Here is a 26,445-nt window from a genome sequence, read left to right as displayed (position 1 = left end):
ATAAATTTTTCAAGATATGCCCATGGCATATTTTGGTAATCTGACATTTACACTTGTGTTCTTTAGATTTGCTTGTTTGGGGATATATTCAACTATTTATATATGAATACACTTAGTGATCTTAAAATGTACCCCAGAAGAGTTTTTAGTGTTCCTTAGTAACTTTGTACAGAGAGTGAAGTTGGAACCCATCCACTCTTCTCTCTCACTCTCTTTCCCATTTTCTTTAAAAGACTAAAATTCTGCATAGTCTCAAATGGCATGATAAGTACAGATGAACAACTAGCCCAGATAGTGTTCCAGATGGAAGCATAAAATCATACAATCTTTTTAAAAATCAGAAAGCAGCGAAAACGGCATGGAGATGTATATCACTTACAAAATTTAAAAGGAAATGCTAACTTTCCTCCATATTATATTTAGACTATTTCCTTAATGACCATTTACTAAACAAAGATTTTAAACATCCTCTTCTGGATGCCCATAAGCCATCCATACATTTATGCAGAGCTGAATGTTAATGGAACACATAATTTCAATAATAGAAAAATAATAGAGAAAGAACAGATTGAAAAATTAATATTCTAGCTGGGAAGAGGATGTTTCATGTTGATGGTGAGTTTTCTTTCATAATAATGATTTCTTTTGCATGTAAATGAAATGGTTTCAGGCAAAGTGTAAAGTTGTCTTGATATTATATTATTTCAATGCTGTTTGAATTAGTTCAGGTTAGAATTATTTTTCCTTTTACATTATCTGGAGGCTGTGAATCTGCATTCAGAGCATCTGGGGTATAACAACATCTTCTAGGCATTCATTTTTTGAAAAAAATAGTTCCCCTTAATTAGAAATGTGTTCTAATTAGTGGGTGGATGTTTATATAAGTTTAAGAGTGGGTTATATTACTCAACATTATTATTAAATGCCTTAAGACGTGTTTTGTGAAGCCAGTCATAATAAACCTCCCCTGAAAATATAAAGAGTAATCTATTCTTATAGAGAAAGCATTATTTAAAGTGGGGTACAATGACCAAAAGCTTTTGTGAAAGAGGGTTTATTTGTCTTTGTTCCAAGTCCTCTGTGGGAAGTTTTTTTAATAGATGAGACAGAGACATCCACACCCTCTCATTTCCCCCTTGAGTTACTTCCAATCTACTAGGGGCCCACAAAATAGAAATAGGATATTCGTATTTTGCCAAGTTGCATACTTTACCAACAGCTCTGCTTTCTTCAGCTTCTCTCTGTCTTGAAAGCCTAGGGTAGATTTTTCTTGACTTGTGCATGGTAAGAAAACATTTTACTATTTTTTTTAATGTTATCATCATTTAAAGTGGCTAGTGACCTGATGGAGTCTACATTTCAGAACGGCACACAGTTGTGCTAAGCTCTGTTTAGTGTTAGTTATAAAAGTGTAAGGATTTGTTGCCCTTTCATCTCCTTTCCATAAGCATTGAGTAAAGGAAGATACAGATAATGCCTAGCTCAATGACTAAGAGAGTCTTGAAATAAAATAAAATTAAATGCACATAGACTTTCGTGCATTAGCTAGAAAGAGAAGGACCTGGATTTCATGTTTTGCTTTCAATGGCCCAAACCTCTTAGAATGACAGGTATAATATTTTCAATACAGTAAAAGGAGAGAAAAATTGAAAATCTGTACGTAATTCCTGCTTTATTTAAGATCTTATTTGTCTACACTAAGCTTCAGTTTGTATCTTTGCATTACTTTCTCACAGAGAAGCCCAGACACAGGTAGCTGTAGCCAGGGTTCTGTGTTCTGTAGAACCAGGAATATGACCTCTAATACTTTCTTGATCTTTCTGTCTGGAGGTAGGATGGCCAGTCCAGTCTATGTTCAGCATCCAAGACAGAAGTGAATGTTTCATTAGCCCTCCCTCGCTGCTCCTGAATGCCTAACATTTGCTTTTATTTCAGTGGCTGGTAATTTGTTATTCATATTCAGAGTAAAATGCCGTGACATAGGAATGTATCTGTTTCACATAGAAGGTGCTGGCCAACAGATGACTAAGAAAACTGTTGGATCAATAACTGCATTGGCACTATATGGTTGGGTAGGAAGGGGGAATATACCACATTACAAGCAAAGAAAATAATCTGGTAAACAATTTCAGAACTTCTTGAAGTATATTTTAATTACCAGTAAATCAGAAATAAGAAAATATTGAAAAATGTATCAGTTTCAATTTAGAAAAGCAGTCCATTAAAATATTCTACTCTTTTTCTTGTATTAGTGATATGCTATATATATTTGGTTAAAATAAAAAATAGGAAGTTCTCAAAATATTGAAAGGTCTATGAATATTTGTGGATTAATCTGAATAAAAAGTTGCTAAATATTTATGAAAGAATTAATTCAGTTTTATTAATGTCATGATTACTAATTTAGGACTTAAATTTTTAGTTTTTATTTTGTGTATGAATGTTTACCTGTGTGAATGTCTGTGTACCACAAACATGTCTGGTTCCTGTGGATGCTTGGACAGGGCATCAAATGCCCTGGAACTGAGTTACAGGTGGCTGTGAGCTCATGTAGAATGGTGATATTAGTCACCAAATTTCAAGTCCTTCACAAGAGCAACAAATGCTCTTAACCTCTGAGATATCTATCTAGTTCCTAATTTAGTGATTTTTTTAAATTAAAAAGCAAACCATCCTTAAGGGAAATATAAAGGTGTCTATGATACAATTCCAGCACTTATGATAAATTTACAAAAAAACAGGAAATTTTCATTTGAGCTAAGAATATGGATACTTATCATTATAAGGGAAGCAAATCCTATCTAGGGAGTGCCAGTAGACAAGAGAAGAAATGTAATGACTGAGTCCTGCCACCTTTCTACACTGGAGATCAAATAATTAAAAGGGAAATTTCAAAATGTATGGAAACCGCTAAGAAAATAGAGGAGCATCGAAAGTAGGGATGTGGTGGAGCTCAAGGCTGTTTTGAGGAGGTGACCACATACATGAAAAAATGCTCCAAGACTGAAAGGACTTGTTTAAATAAGGGCTGCTCGATTTGACAGGGGAGATGGACCCACAGCCTCTATCAGAGCAGAGCTGTTGGAACTATTGCCTAAAATTGTGATTCTAATTGGCTCAAGGATCAACAGGATAGAAGTAAAGTGAACACATTAAGTCATATTAATTCAAAGAAAATGTAGAGTTCAGTTACCTATTTTCACAGTTGTTCCAAATACTTCAGTTATACCAAGGGGAAGAATTGAATTTTTAGAAATACAGTATCAGGTAAACTATACCCTTGATTCATTTAGCAATAATTTCTGTCAACCGTCTTAAGGTGATGTTACTAAGAAGGATAGAGATTCCTCATAAAAAAGAAAAATCATGATCTCTACCCTCATGAAACTTAAAAATAATATGGAAATAGGAAAAAATTAAATAATTAATTATAAATATTTAAAAACAAGTTTGATCTTGGAGTATGTAAAATATAGTAGGTGCTAAGGAGGACACTCTTGTAACTATGATGGCAAAAATGTATTGGGTCCTAGGGCTGGTGATTAACTGGAAGTTAATCATTGATATGTGCCCATTTATATCAGGCACCTATATTGTTCCTATAGCAATTGCTAAATTATTATAAAAATTGGAGTGATCTCCTTTTCAAAATTTCAATATTGTACTTTCTAGTTATTATTAATACTAAACTAAATTCACCCAAACATGGATGGCCTTACTATCTCAAAATTTGTAAGGACATCCTTAGGGGAACAGCAGAACATCTACATGTGGATTGATTATCTTTAACTCTCTTTAGGAGGGGAAATGACTAATGTAATTAACATAAGGTTAGGTCTTTGTAGCTGGAGTTTTCCTGGTTCCACCAGGCTCACAGCCACTTAGACCCAAATAAACACACAGATGCTTATATTAATTAAAACTGTTTGGCCTAATGGCTCAGGCTTCTTGCTAGCTAGAACTTACACTTAAATTAACCCATAATTCTTATTTATGTTTAGCCACATGGCTTGGTACCTTTTCCCAGTTCTGCTTTCACATCTTGAGTCTCATGGCAGCAGTGGCTAGCAACGTCTCCTGACTCAGCCTTCCATTTCCCAGAATTCTCCTCTCTCTGTGTCCTACCTATACTTCCTGCCTGGCTACTGGCCAATCAGCACTTTATTTATTAACCAATCAGAGCATCACATTCACAGCATACAGAGCAATCGCTATCCACAGAACTTTCCCTTTCTTTTTTTTTTTTTCCAAAAGGAAGGTTTTAACTTTAACATAGTAAAATTACATATAACAAAACAATTATCAAGCAAGAATTACAGTTACAATATCTAGTCTATTTATAATATCTAGTCCATTTGTATTTGGCAAAATTAAAGAAGATATCCTATCTATCCTATATTTGTGAGTCTAACACAAGAATATATATTTTTCTCAGTTTGAGAAAGAAAAACATACTCACATAGATAGATATAAATATTGCCTATAAGAAAAAGGAAGTAACTACCTTGAAACTATGAGAGATTTTTCTCAGAAACTGAATCTTAGAAAGGTAAGAACATGTTATATTACATATAGGCTCAATAGAAAAGTCATTGCAAAAACATTTTTTGTGACACTACTACTGAAGGAAATATGACATTTACATATTGAAAAATGAAAATTACTTCAACAGTGTAAAGACAAGTTGAAAAACATTCAAACTTGCATAGAAAGAGGGAAATTATGCTTTTGCTTAAGTCCTACTTCATATTTTAAATGTAGTCAAGAAATCTTGATCAGCAATCAAAGGACAGAGACATGCTGTAAAACCTACATCATATCAAGTACAAACTGTCGCTGTCAACTGAAGTCAGCCTTGTGCAGTTTGACCCAGATCATTTTCATTTGCTCAAAAAGAAAAAAATGTGTCATTTTTATAGAGCAGGTAGAATTCTAGGTCAAAATAAGCATAATTTGAGAGAGAGGAAAAATGCTGTCTTAACGTAGCTCTCCTTGCCCTAGGCAGTAACCCTTAAAGTGTCTCTGGGGGATATCAATGTTTCCTTTTAGTGTTTCAAGGTCTCTTGTTTCAAATGTGAACTGTTGTAGTAAAGATTGAACAAAGTAGTGATACAATAGACATTGTGTTGTATTACCCCCTCTCCTCATTTTGCTGTGACCAGTTACCTCAAAAGGGACTCTTAAGCAAGGAAGGATTTATTTCAGCTCATAGCTTGAAAGTATTGGTCATATGATGGGAAAGGCATTGTAAAGAGAATGTCTCAGTATTCCATGGACCAAAGAGCAGAGAAAGGAAGATACAGTGTTCTTCTGGCTTCCTTTTTCCTTTTAATTTTATCTAGGATCCCTGCCACAGGATGGTGTGGCCTACATTTAAAGAAAATATTCCTCCTTCAATAAATCATTTTTGGAAATACCTTATAGACACTCATAAAGGTATATGTCACTAATATCTGAGGTGTTTCCTAATCCAATTAATTTGGTAATTGGAATTAACAATAACACTGAATGTGTTTATCTTTCTTTAAAAAGTATTCTTTTTTTAAGTTTAAAAAACATCAATCCTGAAAGAATTAAAATGAAGATACAAAAATAAATGCTATGTACAAATTTTATATCTGAGAACATACCATTAGTCCAATCAGGTGCCTTAGGCAGGCAAGGTGAAACAAATGCAACACATCTTTACGTAATTAAACAAATGCAGCATAAACAAATGTAACACAGCTTTACATCTTAACAAAGGCAGCAGAAACACATATAACACACCTTCACATAGTTAAAATAATATTCCATAGCATAAACAACTGTAACACATCTTTGCCTAGTTAAAATAATTTTTCACAACATTTCTAGCTTAGGGTTTAAAATGGAAAATTTATAATATATCAAAATTCTTTCCATTTAAAGGTTGTACTTAAGACCAAATTAACATTTGACTTATTCTCATGGAAGCAAATTATTTCTACACCAGGAAGACAGTCTTTTGCAGTCTCATTTCATTTGACTATTTGTGATTGAACAATTGTTAATGAACTGTGTGCCTTATAGCACACAGGAGAATCAACTGGCTATTAAATCCAGTGTTCCTCTTATTTGAATAGAATTTTTACCATATTTAAACTCCTTAGCTAAATAACAAACTGTTGAAACTGTTCTAATTTCCAAAGTTATACTCTTTGACTCAGTTGGCAATTTTTAATACATTCTTAGAATTTTGTTTTAATGAGGCCAACAAGCAGGTTTTTTTTTTTCAAAAGCATTTATTGATAACAAGGTCAACTTAGGAAACAAAACTATACCCATGATGATAATATTGCAAACTCCTTTTTCATGCCATTGTCTGTATTATTGTAATTATTATGAGGTTTTCATAAAGGACCCACGATGAGACCCAATGCTAACTGATTACATTTCTGAATTAGTAAGATATATCCACTTAATTTCCGTATTTATTTATTTACTAGAAACAATAATGGTCATAAACTGGCAGAGGAGCTGGAAATATGGCTTTGTATCTGGAGTTTTCTCCAGTCCTGCCTGGCCCATGATCAGGACAAATCTCTCTCACCCGCCAGTCCCTCAGCCACTCAGGCCCAACTGAGTAAACACACAGAGACTTATATTGCTTACAAACTGTATGGCTGTGGCTCAGACTTCTAGCTATCTAGTTCTTACATCTTAAATTAACCCATTTCTATAAATCTATACTTTGCCACATGGCTCATGGATTACTAGTATCTTACATGTTGGCACTCATGGGGGCAGCGGCTGGCAGCATCTTCTGACTCAGCCTTCCTGTTCCCAGAATTCTCTTCTCTGCTTGTCCCGCCTACATTTCCTGCCTGGCTACTGGCCAATCAGCATTTTATTTATACAAAGTGATATCCATAGCATGGCTTGGTGGCTAAGAGTGCACACTGCTCTTCCAGTGGACCTTAGTTGATTCTCAGAAACCATATCAGGCAGTGCAGAACCCCCTGTCATTTTTTCACCAGGGCATTTGGCACACTTTTCTGATCTCTGTGGGCACTGCAAACATGTTCACATCCCATAGATACACACATACATATATATAGCTAAAACTAAACTAAAATCTCAAAAATACTTTGTAGAAATAGTACTGATACTCTGGCCTTAGTGCTATGTGTGTGTGTGTGTGTGTGTGTGTGTGTGTGTGTGTGTGTGTGTATAGTCACACAATACATGTATAGTGGCATATATATTATATATATATATATATATACACACACACACACACATGCATATTTTGATGTATCATGTACTGTGTGCAGAGAGGGACTTTGGAGAGTGGAAGGTGTATGCATGTATACTTTGACTTGTGTAACTTGAAGCTACTGACTACAATGGAGAAGGATATTCTAAGATCCTTGATCTTAGATATTTGATCTTAGATATAATTGATTTTATTTTGACATTAAATACACAACATTCATCAGATCTTGTGCATGTATTAATAGACAAGGTAGTTCCCAACTGAATATTTTTATTAATTATGGAAATGCTTGTGTATTTAATCTAATGTGTTTCATAGTAACATTAAACACAACTAGTTTGAGGCAGATAACCTAACTGGAACTTGGATTGACCCAACTTTAAACCCACTTTCTGCCATGATCATGATAAGAAAAAGGAAAAAAAATCCCATAGAAATGAAAAGCTTAACACCATACAGTAATTACACTATTGTGTTATATTTGAGACTTTGAAAGTGTGAAACAAAATGTTCCCATATAAGAAGTACACCTTGTGGAGTTTATCAGGCTACCCTGTGTTTTTTATCTCTTTAAACATGTTCTGAGCCCCATCATTTCTCTTTTAATCTTTAATGACTATAAATAAACAGCAAAGCAGTTCCAGTCTGATAAAACACATTCTGAAGACTTGTTTTCCAATTAATTAGTTTAACTTCTAAATTATTTAGTTAGGCTTCTAAAAGTAGAACTCCGTGCCACCAATTGCAAACTACAGCATCAGTGAATATTTTAAGACTGTGGGTTATTTGATTTATCCTAACTTGGAGTATGATTTATTCAAAAATGAAGAAAAATATACCTATTTTATAAATTTTATTAACTTTTTATTTGGGAGTAAGCTTGTTTTACTCAAAAACATATCATGGATCTAATCATGATTTGCCCTGATAGTTTTACCAAATAGAAAACAAAAAACAGAATACAACCACTTTTCATTTTTGAAGAATAATCATATATTAATATTAAATAGAAGCTTAACAAAATATAAATACTTGCATTTTAGTCATAAGTTATATTGACATCACTATATATTTTTATGATTTAATGCCTTTAAAGAAATAGATAAATGAAGAAAATCATATGGATATTTATAAGGAGAGAGTTTAATATATCTTCTTATCTTATACAAGAAGAGAAATACTATGATTCAAATATAGAACTGGACAATAATGTATATTTTAATAGGAGTAGCTTAGTTTTCAGACTGCCTCTTATCAGGTAATTGCATTTAAAACGATAAATACTCTTCATTATTTCTGTACTTTTAAACAAAATTATTAAAATCAAACTATGGGCTTTTAAGTAAATTAACAAAATTCGTCTGAGGTTCAGAATTCTCAAGATAGTTTCATAAGTAGTAGGGTGAGCATGAATTTCATTGTACAATTTCCAAATCACAGCATAAGTGAAGCTATCAATTAATTGTTTCCTTTTACTCCGAGTTTGTTCTTGGCACCTGCATTACTCTTTTATACACTTGAGAATGCCAGACGGTTTGTAATGGGCACCCAAAAAATCGACCAACCATCAAAACTACTGTTATGGACAGGGCATTGTAGAATAACTGCAGCTCTCTAACTTTTTGACCCTTTTGATCTCAATCGTCTTGTGTGAGCTGCTTAGAGATTCATCGAACACACAGGAAGAAATCTCTCAGAGTCAGCTTGGTTTGCAATAGATATAGATCTGGGAGAAATATACATTAATTTAAATATGTGATTCGGCCAGTCCCATCCTGTTTTGAAGGGATCTCATAAAGGGTGAAGATCAGTCATGGATGGTGGTGCACGGCTGTGATCTCAGCACTCAGGAAGCTAAGGCAGGGGAATCATCAGTCCCAACCCAGTTCCTAGGCTACATAGTGAGATCTTGCCTTAAAAACAAAAACAGTATTACTAAGGCATAACTCTTGGTTAAACTAATGCCCCTATCGCTCTTGTACAAATCACCAGGAGTCATCAAGATTGACAGTGGTGAAACATGTGTAAATAGGATCGTGTTTAATGTTTGGTATTTTTCTCTGGAGACAGCACCCCCTGCAATGCCAACCCCACATTTCTGTGTTATTTTTAGTGTAGAAAAAGTAGTTCTTCATTTCTCAGGGTTTTTTTTTTTTTTTGTTTCTGTACCATTCTTGCCAGATGGTGAGAGAAGAAAACAGCGAAGAGACACATATCAAGGAAAATAACTGTTGTGTGAAAATATTAAAAGTAAACATCACATAGAAAAACAGAAAATACATCCCACTGAGTCTGAATGTTTCATTTGAACTAGCACGGCTTTATAGTTACTCTCTATTGAAATAAGACAAGAAGAAAGAGGGCTGTTTTTATTCTATGCAAAGATATCATCCTTAAAATACAGTCAACAAACAAAACATGGTTTCCACATTTTTAAAATGAAAAAATGATGAAGTAGCAGTTTTTATAATGAGTGGCTTTTTACCAGTATGTGAAGCAGTTAGTAGAAAAGTATGCTTTGGTTTGAAATTCTAAAGTATTTCCTAAAATATATATTTAACCAACATGTTAAAAATATGTCACTAAACACACAAAAACACATCACAATGATAAGTTTGTGTCTCTGATATAGTTTAATTTTCTCAGCAGAGACTTTTATATCCTTTGAAAAATCCCATTTAAGAAAATCTAGTTGAATTATAGCTTTATAGCTACATTTCAGTATGGTTTGAGCTGGCGGGAAGAAACCTTTAGAGTGGACAGGTTTTTAAGATTTTCTGCAGTTTCATATGACAGTACAGCAGTCATAATCTTCAAAACACATGATTTCATTTGTGGAAGTAGTTACACAGCTTTTTTTCATGAGTGCTTTAGAATTTCAAGGTCTTATTTATGATCATCCACTATCATTATTTCTTGTCTATCTTTGAGCAAAAGTTTATTTTGCAAGTATACAAAATTCTTTTAGGGAATGTAGCTATATTGAAGGTATGGGTATGTAATACAAAATTATTTTTATAGAAGACATGAACATGAAGGAAATCATTCTTTGCCATCTCTAATGGCATCATAGTCCAATATTTATTAGGCAATATCTTGTTTCAGTCTGAGTTATTTGCTATACCATATGAAATTAATGCACTTTAAAGCTATGACCACCTAAAGTTCATAGATAATGGTTTACATAAGAAATGGATTTTTCCAAAGAGAAAAAAAAAATTTAGGAAAAAGTCTGAAATAATCAACTTCAAAGCTCTGTTGTTGCTAAAATACACTGGAAAAACACTTAGAGAGCAAAACTCTTTCCAATCTCCTCTTGACTTCATTTATACATTTTAAGAAATATTTACTTCATAGAATATTTATGAGCATGGAGAATTTAGACATATTTTGAATTATAACATATATACCCTTGTTAGCATCACTCCAACATCTGACCCAGTGTTTTCTCTGACCAACACTGTCCCTACCAAGTTTCAAAGCACTTTTGGTAATAAGCAACTCATTGCTCATACCCTTGTGTTCGGGAGATGTGGTGGTTTGTATCTCTCCCGAATACACATTTTCACTTTAGATAATAGGTTCTCAAACAGAGGTGATGTTGATAGATCTTTGACAACATCTATGGATATTGTTGTGGACAGAGACTGGAGATTCTGCTGCTATCTAGGGACACAGACCAGGGATGCTACTGAATATTGAAAATTTAGTAACCTCTACAACACATTTGTAAAAGCCCAAAAGGTCAACAGTGCCACTGTTAAGTTAGTCTTCTTGAGATAAAATTATACTCCACAGTAGTTTATTAAAATGTACTTTTCATTTACTTGTGAAAATCAGTAAAAGTAATTTTAAATATTCCCACTCCATTGTCTTAGTGTGTGTCCCTCATTCCTTATTCAACTTTCCAATTTGTTTTCACCAAATGGCATGCTATAGTTGTTCTTCTCCAAAGATTAATTGTATGTGCATGGTTTACTATTAAAACAAAACAAAACAAACCTGCAGTTTACAATGGAAAGGGCTTTATTAGAGCCCTGGTGGCTTTTTATTTGCTTTTCTTTGAAATGACTAGATTCATGAAGTGTGGAAAATGCCTCATGCAGCTGCTCTTTCCTTTCTCTCTTCATACTTTATTTTTATTTTTTATTCTGGTTGGCAGAACTCCACTGATTGCAGCCGGAGTCATTGGCGGGCTCTTCATCCTGGTCATCATGGCTCTGACATTTGCAGTTTATGTCAGAAGGAAGAGCATCAAAAAGAAACGAGCCTTGAGGAGATTCCTGGAGACAGAGGTAACATTTCCACTACTGTTTGTCCTTAACTTGGGGATTTTCCTAAAGTTTTGCAGACATGAATGATGCTCTGTTTCCTAAGACCATTGAAAATGTGGCTTAACTTATGATGAGTTTGTATGTTACACTTTTGTACAAAGTCAGTAAAGATAGAATGCATTAAAAAATTGTTAAGACAGGAGGGTTACAGCTTGAAGAGGATGGATTGCATTGGGCTGAAGAAATTATTCTGTTGAAATTTAGAAGTAGATTTATTTTGGTTGTGGAAACCCCATGAGCATCTCTGGGTAAAAGATAACTCATTAGCAGCATAGCCAGCATGTTCCTGAGGAGAGACATCTCAGTGGTAGAACTAGTAATATGTTAGAAATAAATCGAGCCAGGCGATGGTGGCACACACCTTTAATCCCAGCACTCGGGAGTCAGAGGCAAGTGGATCTCTGTGAGTTAGAGGCCAGCCTGGGCTACAGAGTGAGTCCCACGAAAGGCGCAAAGCTACACAGAGAAACCCTGTCTTGAAAAACCCAAAACAAACACACAAACAAATAAATAAATAAATATTACCTTATCGAGAGTACAAGATATATACATTTTAATTATGATTATTAAATTGGTGGCCAATTATTAATTACATCTGCAGTGAAAGGCTGAGGTTTAGAGCTAAAATAACACGAAACTTTTGACACAGTTGATGGGATGAACTTAGTATTCTATTACATGTTGAGGTTATACAATTTATCCATAAATTATCAGCATTTCGATTATTTTGTCACACTGGGTTCTTTAGCATGCATCTGGTAGTCTGCATTGTATAGGAGACAAAGGAAGAATTATCACAGAAGATTTCTCAGAAGCAGAGCTTTGAGTTCCATCCTATCTTGTTCTCCTGATATCCCACATCTGAATCTGCCTGAACAATTCAGAAGAATTCAGTGTGTCACTCTGAATATATTTTCTTTCTTGTTCTCAAAATGGCAATCTGGCTGTTCTTTCCCTCTTAAGACTATCTGGAATGGAGATACTCATCCTTTCATAAATGAGACATATTGGAAATGGGTTATATCTTAATTCTTTTTCCTTCAAAAGTTTCCAAACAAAAACCTGTTGCATGGCATATGCCAAGGTATAATATACCAACATATATTTCATATGCAAACTTAGGTATCACTTGCCCAAAGCGCTGAAACCTCCTCACCAATTATGCATGCGTTTTAAAATGATTTTTATATTAAATTGTTTGTAGAGGTTCATTTAAGTTATTCATCATAGGGCTCAGAAGACAGCTGAGTCAGTAAAGTGCTTGCCTTATAAGTATGAAGTATGAAGACTTGAATTCAATCTATAGATCCCATGTAAAAACTTAAAATGGTGGTGGAATGTGCTTATAATCCCAGGAGAGGTACAGATGGATTCCGTGGGATCACTGGCAGAATAGCTTCTTTTACTTGACATATTCCAAGCCTGTAATAGAATATCCCCCAAAAACGTGGACAGTGATTGAAGTATGAAACCTTAGGTTGTCCGCTGGACTACGCCCCATGTACACATGCATATGTATGTACACACACACACACACACACACACACACACAAACACACAAACACATTACAAATCATACATAGCATCTAAAAAATCTGGTGATAAACTCCTGTAGAGTGGCCTTCCAAGGAAAGGAAATCTCTGATAGAGAGTATATTTTTTTTATGTAAAATTCAATGATCCTTTCTGAGATACTCTTTCTAGACTTCAAGGAAATTCTTAATGACCTAATTTATATTTTTATAAAGTAAAATGTGAAAATGAGAGAATAGTAGATTTGTTGTCAAACTATCAGGAAACAGACTAATTTTATTAATAACTTTTAAGTGTTTTTCCTAAAATCCTTACTACATCTGTACCCGTCTGTACCCATTGAACTCAGGCCTGCTCCACTAGTTTAGCAGGCCATGATAGTCACAGAAACATGATAATAATGGCCAGGCAGGAGGGCCACAGCACAGTCAACCTTGTAATCAGACGATTTGAAATACCATGGTGGGTCTAGACAGTTTGAGTAGTAGTAGCCCTCAATGATTTCCTCATACAGAGAATAAAACTGGCTGTTTCTTGTTTAAAGTTTAGTTCCTTTTAAATTAAAAAACCTGTATTTTCAAAAACTTGTTATCTCTCTTATTTGAGCATAAATTATAACATAAAATGCTACCCATGGATGTAGACTTTGGGTGGACCAAAGCCCCTGAAGTCCATACAGCAGACCCCTTGATCCTAGTGATACAATCTAAAGCCAAGGGATGTCTTAGACTGTGAATAATACTGAAGTTTATATGTATGATGTTTATTCCTATACATACATAACTTTGATAAAGTTTGATTAATATATTGAATATATTAAATTACTTAGTTACTGTTGATCAAATAAATCAGTTACTTTAATAAAAATATTTTAAACTTACGATTTTTGTTCTGAAAACTTCTATTTATTATTTTCCAAATATAGTTGGACAAAGGTAGCTGAGATTTCAAAATGGGCGATTGTGGTTAAGGGGTGAGAACTGTAGACACTGCCTCGCCTATCACAGTGATGACCCTTGTTCACACATCTTTCCTTTGTTTGCTCAAACTCTTCAGCTGAATGGCATCCTAACTACAATATCTATAAATTTCAGCCTAATTTTGCATTTTGGCCACACTCAGTCATCTTCTTGACTTGCTGCTTCCTACTCCAATCTTACTGTTTATATTCATCTTATATCTGATGTGTTTTATATCTTCATCCTTCTCTCCTTCTGATGCTGACCCCAAACTCTACTCTATTGCAAGCAGCCTCTTAGTATCACTCTGGTGTCATGACCTCAATACTGACCTTAATAGATAGCTCTTTTGCCTTCATCCCCACTTATTTCATTCTTTATGTTCCAAAACATATTTACAGCCTAGAACCAAACTGTATACTCATCTTGCTACTTAAAATGAGTTCCTTACTCACCATCATAAATAGACACCCCCTGGTGGTCCAAAAACTATGCAGAATTTCAGGCCTCCTCAGACAGGAGTTGAGATTTGACAAGAACCTTGGGTATTTGATGATTGACTGCACAAAGAATCAGCATCATGCTAGCTAGCTATTATGCCTTTCTGATATGATCATAGTAGCTTTTCAATAATTGTAAGTGCTAATATGGGACTATTTCTGGTTTTGTTGTAGTTTGTTTTCTTTTATTTTTGTCTTTGTAATTAACACCATATCTTCTAACCATCATACCTCTAGTAGAATATGTGCAGAACTCAAATTCACCCAGACAAAGAACAGGTGCAGAGAAAGGATAGCACTGTGGCTGATATTACAGAGGTAGAGTTTGTCTAAGAAAAGTATCCTAGTATGCTTCCCTAAAAGTGTTAGAAAAGAACAGAGGGCAAGAAGCACAAGTGAGTATGGATGAAAGCTCCATAACCCTACTCCTTTGCTTTGCAGCTGGTAGAGCCCTTAACCCCCAGTGGCACGGCACCCAATCAAGCTCAACTACGTATTTTGAAGGAAACGGAACTGAAGAGGGTAAAAGTCCTTGGCTCGGGAGCTTTTGGAACCGTTTACAAAGTAAGTAAACACACAGTGCATGCCATCAGTTATTTGAGTCTTGTTTCAAGCTTTAAAAATATAATAAAATATAACAACCTCATGTCCTTTTAATATTCAAAGAGAAGAATCATGTAATATTGAGAAGCTGCTGTACAGATGAATTCATTAATTTTTCTGAACAAGCTTGTCTAAGTGCTATGTTTAGGAAAGAGAAGAACTGCAGGTACTTACTCAAGTGGAGTTCACTCAGTGCCCTTCGAGACCCTTTCAATATTGGCTTCTCTTTGGCAAATTTCCACTTGTTTCCCAAATACTCAGCCACAGCCTGCTGATCTTCACCCTAGTCATTGGTTTCTGATCTTCCAGAACTTTCTGGGTAACCTCCCACAATCCTTTCCTGTTCTTTCTGCTCTTTTATCCTAAACTCTGTCAGTACCCTACCAATTGATCACTTAAAATCCATATGAATGTGCTAACATATATGTAAGATCAGAAGATTATGAAAATTTTTTGCCTAACTGATTATATTTAGTATCTATGTTAGTAGTTTTGATGACCTTGCCATTTTGTAAAAAAAAAAAAATAATAATAACTATATGAGAAATTGAGATCAGAGAAGACAAAAGGATAATACCATTAATTTTCAAAGAGAGTTACTTTTGGAAAGGGAAAATTCAACTGGTGGTGTCTATATATTTACTTACTTAGCTAAATTACAAGTCTAATCCAGAGGCCAGCCCAACATTAACTGTGGTGAAATTTATTTTAATGATAAATAACGAAATAAAGAAACTCTCCTTGGTTAATAGTGAGGCTATTTTGTAACAGCCATTGGTCAATTCACAAAATTTACATTTGCAGCCTACTGTCTATTTCTAAGTGATATATTCATTCCTTATTTTTATGAACATGTGATTAAGGTAGATAGGATTTTAAGAATTTTACATTTCAAGATCTCAGTGTTTTCTATAGTTAGATGATTTAAGTTGATGTGGTGGTATAGACTTGTAATTCCAAACTTAGGAGTCTAAGCCAGGGGAATTATTTGAGTTGAAAAGTTTGAGACCACTCAAGACATTTAGTGAGACAGTGACAAATCAGTGAAAAAATGTCCCCAAAAATAAAACAATGATTTATTTATTAGAACAATATAAATGACTGTAATGCAGACCTAAATTTTCCTTTCCTAGGTGTTTGAAAATATTCTCATCACTATAAAACCTTCTAAGATCCAACTGCAAAAGTTCCCCTATCATTTTAGTGTGCATATTTTGTCCAGTTAAATCATTAACTGAGGGTCCAATTTGCACAAATTCTACTGTAGGCTGACTTCGTCTTTCTGATCTTCAAATTCTTTGTAAGTTCAAAGAACAGAAGTTACCCTTTATATATACTGAAATTATGCTAGAAAAAGGCACAGATGGTGTAATTTTATAATTAAATTTTGAATCTAATTTTGTCCCAATATTTAATAATTTCAATTTGTATATATTTTAATGAAAAATACACAAAAATATTTGCACGAATACATACATGATTCTAAATTCTGTCTTAAATAAAGATGTTGGAAGGAACTAATTAAATCATTACTGTCCTACTGCCTACCTCTTGGTATCACTTCATTACCATATATATATGCCTTCCAATCATCTATATAAAGATTCCCTGCCTTCCACTAGCCCAATGAACCATCTGATAATTGCTTGACATGTCATTTCTATAGGTATGTATGAGGGTTTCCTAGCTAAACTATAGGAAAGTCAAAAGAAAGCTCTTAGAATTTCCTTCCCTTATGATTCATGATAATCATTTCTACACATCTTATTAACAAAATTGAAAGTATGTAGACAAATGTGTTTTTATAGAAAATTTATTTTTAATTAACAAACTTTTTATTCATTCCACATACCAAGCACAGAAGACCCCTCCCTCATCCCTCCTCTTGCTCCCCCGCAGCTTTGTTTCATAAATTTATTTGAATTGTATGCTTGAAATATGTGTTGCAGCCCTATGTTTTAATAAACGTATCATGCATTGCAAGACATATTGTCTTAAACTATAAAAAACTATTGGTGGGTACACAAATGCCAATGACCTGGGTACTTATTTGGTCATTATTTCTTCCTAACTGAAACTATGCTGTGTTTCAGCAAAAAATATTAGGACCAATATGGGCACAAGTATAGTCAAATTCCTTGTATTTTGTCTATAAAGCAATGGCTAAACTTTTTTCAAAAGTGGTACAGATTAATTCACACTGAATTCATATTCTTATTTTAAAACTACACTTTAGGAATATTTTAATATTGATGCTGTTGCTTTATAAAGAAACTCCCTATGTGGTTATATTATTGAATAATGATAAGCACGTTCTCTGCCCTAGATACTATCTCTGATAAAATATAGCCTGGGGTTTTGGGTTCTTGGGTTTCCCTCCCCCCTACTTCTGCTTCAATACCCTTTTACAAAATTATACCACAGATAATTTATGTTATTATTTTTCATTTGACACATACATTTCCCTATTGACCCTGCTTAAGTCAAACATAACCATAAATCTCATCCCAAGGTTTAAAGCACTTTTCTTCACTGTTATTACTATTCAACAGCTCTTGGGTTTGTGTCTCCTCTATTACTCCAACTTAGGGTAATACAAACACATTTACTTAAGCCATGTATCCAAAGTGAAAACTTTCTTCCTATTGCTGTCACCTGCTGATGTTGAGAAAGAAGGTAGAGGTACAGCCTATAGCTTCTTCCCTTTCATCTTAAAGTTCAAACTGTCGTAAGTAGTCTTGAGATTCTTCCCTGTTATGGGCTCATAAGAGCGTCTGGATTCTTTTTGGACTATATGCTTTAAAAAAATGTCATCCTTAATCCAAGCATTCTTATCTGTCCTATCAAAATTATTGTCCTCATTTAGATGTTTAACTTTACTCAGAAACAGTCTTGTTTAATCATATATCTTGAAAGTCTATATTTTTAATATTGTCCTAATCCATAAATTCTGCAATTAAGTTGATAAGACCACTGAATTGTTGATGGTCAATATAAGTATTTTAGTTGTACCCAGAGACAAAAATAACTAATATATAGAATTTAATAACATAGATAAATTACTGTGAATTCCGTATGTCCTAGAACTTGTCCTTGAGTCTTATTTTCAAAATAATAACCTCTGAAATTTAATTCCTATTCCAACTGAACTTGAGAAACATGTTATTTTTCTTTTAGTTAAAGAATTGAAGCTTAAAAGAAATGTCATTTTTACCTAGTCATATTTTATAAGTTATTGTTTAGACATGAAGTTTTCCATACTTTGTTGCTAAACATAGCTATTCTTGAGAGTGAAAGAGTACTTAATTTGTCTTGAACTGTAGTTGGTGATGTCATCCAAATAAGATATAACTTATACTCTATCCTCTGTTAATGCTCTCTTCAATGTGCAAAGCTTTTAACAAGAAGCAAACAAATTAATCTTAAACAGACATTGAACACTATGAAAATAGAAATCATATATAATTCATCTGTTATGAAATTAGACCACAAACACGTACAACACATAACAGGTGCCGAAGAAAAGTTTATTGTTTAAAAGAAATTAGAACTCAGAGCATACCAATTGGTTGTCCAGTGCCAAATGGTCTGGTCTGAAAAAGTACATACAAGTAATATTATCTGTATTGAACAGGTTACATTTAAGAAGAAAATATATACATGCAATAACAAGTTATGAAAAAGTAGCCAATGAACTTGAAGGAGAGTGTGGAGGGATATATAGGAGGCTTGATTGGAGGAAAGAGAAGGGAGAAGTGTTGTAATTATATGATAATCTCTAAAATGAAATAATATAAAATTAGAAGTTGTGTGGTCAAATCAAATTACATTCTGCTATAAAATATTATGTAATCTCAATATAGAATTAATCTGATATTTTTTTCCTTAAAGGGTATTTGGGTGCCTGAAGGTGAAACAGTGAAAATTCCTGTGGCTATTAAAATCCTCAATGAGACAACTGGCCCCAAAGCCAATGTGGAGTTCATGGATGTAAGTACGCAAGCACACAGTTGTATTTTTGTTTACTATTAAATAGAGGGTTTGAAAATAAAGTGACAAAAAGACCAACCACCTTTCAAAACTTCTTCTCTGAAAATGTAATAATCTCATACTTAGAGTTTTAAGATCCCTTCACATTATGTTATACCTTTCAAATCATCCCTAATTTGCAGCTGTCTGCTACAACTGTACTCTCCGATTGCTTTGGGAACACAAAGATATTTATAATTCCCATGTTGAATTTCCTGCTGTGAATCAAGCATGTGATTTTCATTTTATTTATAATTTGGATAATAATCAGACAGAAATGAATTTATTAAACGCAGTTACAACAGTATCAAAACACCTGGCTGGGGACAATAGTAAGTCATTCTTATAAGTCATTCTTTATAAGCACTGCCTTATTGAGTGCTTATAAAGTACTAAAACTGTTCTAAATATCATTGACAAAGTCTGCAATAGGTTCCCAGCAGTGTTCTAAATAACTTACAAATAATATTTTGTCTCACTTGGATGATGAAACAGATCAAGTTAACCCAAGGTTAGCCCAGATTGCAAAGTGGACAGATGATGCCTAGAGACTTTCAATTCAGTCAGCCAAAGCAGAGAACAATAAAGATTTACCTGTCTTGTCTTCACTGTGGCAACTCCTCAGCTCTGCCCTTTCTGGTTGGAAAGCAGGCATAGGTAATTAAGACAAAACAATTTGTGAATGAATCTGAGGGACTCCAACAAAATATCCAATAAACAAGATGGGGAACGTGTTTGATTTTAAGAGCAGACCCAGCTCTAAGGACCACAGGTGCAATAACCACAAGAATGGCATTTTGGGAGTTGGAGAATGCTTGGAAAAATTAATCAGGATGCTTTACTTCTTGTATTTATAATTTATTGAGCTAACAAACAACCAAGTTAGTGTTCCAGTTAGTCTTTCCTATATTTCAACAGGAACCTAACTAAAACTTAAGTTCTCAAGTGATATTTACTCTTTTCAATTCAGATTCATCAAACAGGACTATGGTAAAAGCTTCAACTATAGAATAAAAAAAAAAGGGTGAATGAATGAAAGTACTTGATGAGGTCAATCAGAACTTGAAGATTTCCCTCAGCAAAAGTTGTAGATTGTGCTGTTCGAATTTTAGGGAGAAGGGTGGAAAAAATTATATGTGTAGCCTGCTGTTATTTTTTTCATATTGAACACAAGATATCTTACTAGGGATTCTGGAATAGATCCATATACATTCTTTCTCTGTCTTTTAGCATAATGTCTTCAATAATAATAAGAATGATTTTGATTTTAAAGTGACCTTTACAGGAAAGAGGATGTAAGAAGCATATGCACTTTGATTTTTTTTTCAAAACAGATTGCTATATATTCTTAGCCAGTCTCTTTGGAAAGGTCCTTTGCAGGTTTAAAGAAACTCAGTGTATGACCTTGAGAACCTTGATAATAATGCTAACCATCTTTTATGATGCTATTTTAGCTTAATTTGTTGTTAATTATTGCATAGGAGGACTGAGAATGATACAAGCATGCAGCTCTGGAGAATGGTCTCTGTGTGTATCAGTTGCTAAATAATTAAAATGCCACCCTTCTGGCCTCACTAGCAACACTTGTATAATAAGTATTACTTATACAATAACCAAATCTTTTTCTGCAGGTAGTTAAAGGTTATTACACTCCCTGCAGCCAAATGTCTGCCTCCAATGTTACTATTTAGAATTGATGACTTTTTCAATGATGCCCTAATCATTCAGTTTGACCCAGATCGTAGCTTCATAGTTTATACTCAGGGAGGAAATTTTCAAATTAAATAGAAATTACAAAGAAAACTTACAGTAAATAAAAAGTGGAGGTTCATATATAAAACTGATAGAAGATCAAGCTTGGCCACCTTGAGCTACAACCAAAGCTGTAATTCACAAGAATGCTAATAATCTCTGCTGGAGGCTTGGACAGTCATATTTCCATGGAAACAGTCTGGCAAAAGGGGGTTAAGAGGCTACAAAATAATCACGTAAAAAAGAAGCTCTAAAAACCTCATCATGATTTCGAATGATTATTTGAAAGCTCCTAACCCCATTCATCCACCCTCCTCCCCCTTGATCTGAAGCCTATTCCCATGGAAACGGGAGCAGGGCAGAAGCTTGAAGTCTTAGCTTCCTGTTGAATTTCAGATGAGACTCTGATTGAGCCATGAAAGGAGTCATTTTCCTAGATGGGTGATGGATTTGGTAACTAACAGACATACATATACATATATTATTTTCTTTTTAAGATAAAAAATAAGAATTTCTTTTTTGATATGCCTTTCCTACCTTTGGATAGATGCTAGAGAATTAACAGCTTGCTGGCTGTTTTGAAAAGTGCAAGGTAGAAATATTTTCTACTATCTTGGTGACTTGTTTTAAACTACTGGAAGGATAGTATCACACTGAATAAAATCATTTTAACATCAGCATTGATGGTGAATGAAATTTTTAAGTAAGTTAGCATAACTTTCATGTAAACATTTTGTACCTTCATTTATCCACGGTGTTTGCAGAGCATTTTAAGTATTTATGAGAGCTCAAGCCTAAAGGGAAGGTCCATGTAAGCAAAACTGTATGCAAGTTGAGCCACAGGACAGAGACAAAATGACAAGGCATCCAGTCATAGTAAAAGCAGTATGTTTGATATATGTCTTAGTCTGGGGTCTTCCAGAAGCACAAGCTGCTCATGAAATAATTATTTGAGTAGAAGTCATTTATGCTAGAGTTGACTGGCTCATCATTAAAAGAATATGGAACTGAGACAAGATGACTACTACCTACCACAGTGATGCCTGTGGCCTCTCTCTGTTGGAGAAGCTCCACAGTCTAGTACTACTTGTCCTACTCAAGGGTTAAGAGTTAAGCCCTTATGCTATTCTCCTAAACTGCATTGGTTTGACAGTTGCTGGGAGAATGAGAGAATTAGATCCCTTGTGCCATCTCTATACTGTTGTTTCGTGGTTAAGGAGAAGGGGACCCTTAATATCTTCATGACTGACCTGTTGAGAATGGCAGAAATAGGCTGCAATGGCAAGAAAAACCACTTGGCAACAAGAAGTGCCTGGGCACCAGCTAGTGTAGCAACATGATAAAGTGTCCAGGAGAGCTGTTAAACAAAAATAAGATTCTCCAAAAGCATACCATGCATATCTTGTGCACACCAATGTCTGCGTGTATTTCTTTTTATGTGTGTATATATTTTTTATATATCATTGGATTTAAAAAAGCTAAAACTTACAAAGAAAATGGAAACTATAAACACCTATTAAACATTAGCTTCCTTTACATTTAATGCTGTTTACCTCTATAGCAGAATATTACACATTTTATAATGATGATATGAAAATGAATATATATTTATGTGTGTTTTGCTGTTTTTTATAACAAATTACAAAAAAAAAACCCACTGCAGCTTAATAATCAAAATTCATCACCAACAACTAACACCTCTATTGATTTCCAAGGACAAAGTAAAGACTCTTCTATTCTCTTTAAATTTTTACCACAAGCAGAAAGTAAATCAGGGGCAGACAGTATTTTATCAAATGTTTCACTAAAAGCAGCGGAAGGAGAATTTGGTCACAGGGCTGCTACTTAGCTCGCCTGAACATGTCTAATGGATTCATAATGACAATAATAACATGCTGCTATTGAATGGCCAGTGCATTCTTCATTCCCATAAAGGAAGATCACATTGAATGACATTAAGGAAAGGACTCTAAAGGTCTACCTTCATAAGAAGGATGCCCGCATTTATAGACGCTCTTAATTTTTGTTTCAAGTAGTGCAATTTCTCTTGGAAAATGCAAGCTGCTAGGAGGTTTCTTTGGGTTTTTTTGTTGTTGGTATTTTGGTTTTTTTTGGGTTTTTTTGTTGTATTTTTAAAAAATACATCAAATTGTGTAGAAGATACACACTCAAGACCCAAGAAAAGAGTCCTGGAAAATGAATCAGACTGTTGGTTTGATGGAGTGTCCAGCACTCTTTTTTTTCCCAGGATATCTAAGCTCATTATCTGTTGAGATTGCTTTAAAATGTTTTAACAAAGTTATTTGTTTTCTTAAAAAATAAGCTGGGAATGGAAGAAATTGTATAATTATGCTAAATTCTAGGAATGGTCTTCCAATACAGGCTCAGAGCTTATGTGAATCTGCTTGGCTCCAGGTCCAGCTTTCCCATGCTACATTTACAATACAGTTCATGGTCAGGTGATTCTGGAAAAGGTGTTTCATGTGACCTTACTGTATTGTGTAAATTGCATCATTTGTCAGGGAAAAATTATTTTCTTTTTGCTGCACCACAAGGACTTCTATTTATCTTACCCATCTTGGTATTTTACTGAAGTAATGTTCACATGATTTTTGTTTATCCTTTCTGTATTATATTTGTGATACTCAGGATCTTGGTGGGAGTCAATTCTTCCAGCTCTAATTGATGTCATTATGTGAGTGGGGTGAGAAACATATAATCTATTCTGATTATAGCAACCTTGCAAAATGATGTGAAAATTCTGGTTCTGCTTTTTCACATTACAAAATTTCCTTTGTGTGAGTGCATATTGTTAATGATGACTTTTAGAGTCTGCATCATATTAACCATTTAATGATAAAAATTCACATTACTTAATCCAGTTACATATTTGTCCATATAAATTTCGTCATTTTTATATATTAATTCAATTTGTAAATTTTAGAAGAAAACATTCCAGAATTTTTTAAAGCCCCATATTGCAGGAATGATCTTCCAAAGTCAGTTAACAACAATTATTGTCCTTAGGAAAAAATATAAGTAATAAATAATAAATAAAAGTAAATAGTTCTTAAAGTTCTGGAAATTTTCTTTATTCTAAAAATAAAATGATGTCTTCCCAGAGAGAATATAAGACTCCATTGAAACAGCAGTTTTCATCTTTCGATACCCTATTTAAAAAGTTAAAAAGAGAATCATCCTGGTGACTAAATAAACTGATTCCATTACAGCTTATCCGATTGGCTTTGTTCAGCAGAAATACCTCATGTGAAGTCTATTTTATTGTCCGTTCATTTACTTTGCAGTGTCTTTCTGTATCATAGTGGCCATGACTGCCACCTAGCCTCACCTCTCTCTACATCCTTAAGCATGGTGATCTGTCAATTTGATGGCCTTCCTACACCCATCTTTAACCTCCCTGCTTCTTAGCAATAGGCAAACCTGAAAAGAAGGAAACTCTCAGTGCCTGGATATAGACCTGTTTTCAATATACATAGTTGCTCCAGATTACCTGCCCAAATGATAAAATTCTATCTCACCTCTTTATAAATATGACCTCGTCCATGTCTTTAATAGGGTCCCTTGAAATTGTAAGGACTTCTCAACTTTACCACACCCAGAATTTCTCTTTGTGTTAGCAGCCTGGAGTTGTGTTTGCTGATTCTAATCCTTTGAACAGAAAGCACAAAACAGAAGCATGGTTAAGAAATGCCATCATGCCGGGCGGTGGTGGCACATGCCTTTAATCCCAGCACTCGGGAGACAGAGGCAGGTGGAACTGTGAGTTTGAGGCCAGCCTGGGCTACAGAGTGAGTTCCAGGAAAGGTGCAAAGCTACACAGAGAAACCCTGTCTCGAAAAACCAAAAAAGAAAAAAAGAAAGAAAGAAATGCCATCATTGTCAGTTGATTTATCCAAAAGGTTTTTTTCCTACATTTTAGAAATATATGTTTTTCTGTCCATAAGCCCTTTCTGTTCAAGCATAATTGATTTTTAATAATTCCTGATTTGTGTTGTAAGTTTGGCATACTGTACTTGAGTCATCTTTCTTTCTTAGTGTTATATATATATATATATATATATATATATATATATATATATATATATGTTTTTCAAGACAGGGTTTCTCTGTGTAGTTTTGGTGCCTGTCCTGGATCTCGCTCTGTACACCAGGCTGGCCTCAAACTCACAGAGATATGCCTGGCTCTGCCTCCCAAATGCTGGGAATAAGGACTTGAGCCACCACCGCTGGCTTAGTTTCATATTTTAATCCTTAATCTATTACTATAAATCAATTTTGTATCTAGAGCATAAAACAGATCCAGAGAAATGCCCTCTCCCTTGACCCTTGACCCTGTGGAAAGGACTAATGTGTTCTCTGAAAGCTTTTTTTGTGGACTAACAAATGATGGAATTTTCCCCATGTGTCTAGGACACTGGCGACTCACCCTGGTTCCAGTAGAGGACCTTGGCTAGGGGTCCTCTCAAAGATTTACATGAATATTCCCCTTATTTATTTCAATAGGTTTCAATTTTTTAACATCTTCTTCCTAATTACTGGAATTGTCTGTAGTAATTTTTGCATAATACTTGTTCTCCCACTACAATTTTACTTTTTGCCTGTCTGTTTCCTTCTATTCTGACAGCAATAAACATGCAAGGATGGGTCCTGCTAAAAAAAGAAAAAAAATGAATTATTGTAGATTTGGACAAAAATAAATTGGAAAAATATAATTTATTATAGTCCCTATAAATCATTGCCAGTAACAGTTAACTGAATTCAGTAACTCCAAAATCCTGAGCCTTAAAGATTGCCTTAAGGGGTACTCAAGGGTTTGAAACTAGATAAAGTACTTGACAAGTTTTATATTCCAACTGGCTTATTTTATCTCTTGAATCACCCGAAAGGGACTCCCCAAATCCAAAGCAGGTTGTTCTTTGTAAATCTTAACATGTAGCTTCATAAGCTTTTTGTTCTCAAAAACATTTCTTGAATTTGTGTAAATGAGAGGAAATGTCTCAAGAGCTCATAGTCTACTCTATCAGAATTTAAATTTGTTAACTACAAATCAGTAGTCTATTGGATGTGTAATTTTACAGCTCTCCCAACTCTATAACTTGGTGAATTTCATATGTGATTAAGAGGATTGTTACTGTCATACAGAGAAGAAAGAGAATTACACTGATCATGCGCTGTTTCTGAATCTAATTCGAACAGTATTTCATAATTACAATAACTTACAAAAAATGCTATTCAGTTTGACTGTAACACCAGGAGACACCATTTGTAATAAATACTTTATGCTCATAAATAGCAACTACAGAGGCTGAGGAAATAGCTCATCAGTAAAGGGCTTGTCTTAACAGCTCTGAAGACTTGAACTTGGTCCACAGAACCCACATCAAGCCAGTTTGGTGGCATACTTGTAATACTAGCACTGACATGGGGAGAGATGCCTGGAGCTTGCTGGCTAGTCAGTCGGTCCCACTTAGCTGCTC

General features: G+C 34.4%; 1 protein-coding gene across 4 annotated transcripts in view; it reads left to right on the top strand.

Moving 5' to 3' along the window:
- Positions 1-26,445, top strand: part of Erbb4 (erb-b2 receptor tyrosine kinase 4) — a 1,089,367-nt gene that overhangs the window by 848,108 nt on the left and 214,814 nt on the right. For all 4 annotated transcript variants that reach the window (XM_052749761.1, XM_052749762.1, XM_052749763.1 and 1 more), the window contains exons 17-19: positions 11,400-11,532; positions 15,005-15,127; positions 19,058-19,156. In XM_052749761.1, coding sequence (XP_052605721.1) covers positions 11,400-11,532; positions 15,005-15,127; positions 19,058-19,156 — 355 coding nt within the window. The remainder of the gene's footprint in view (positions 1-11,399; positions 11,533-15,004; positions 15,128-19,057; positions 19,157-26,445) is intronic.

The sequence above is a fragment of the Peromyscus californicus genome, unplaced genomic scaffold (genome assembly GCF_007827085.1).
Source record: "Peromyscus californicus insignis strain IS unplaced genomic scaffold, ASM782708v3 Scaffold_21__1_contigs__length_65335640, whole genome shotgun sequence".
In the NCBI taxonomy this organism is placed as follows: Eukaryota; Metazoa; Chordata; class Mammalia; order Rodentia; family Cricetidae; genus Peromyscus; species Peromyscus californicus.
This window is presented reverse-complemented; position numbering and strand designations above follow the sequence as displayed.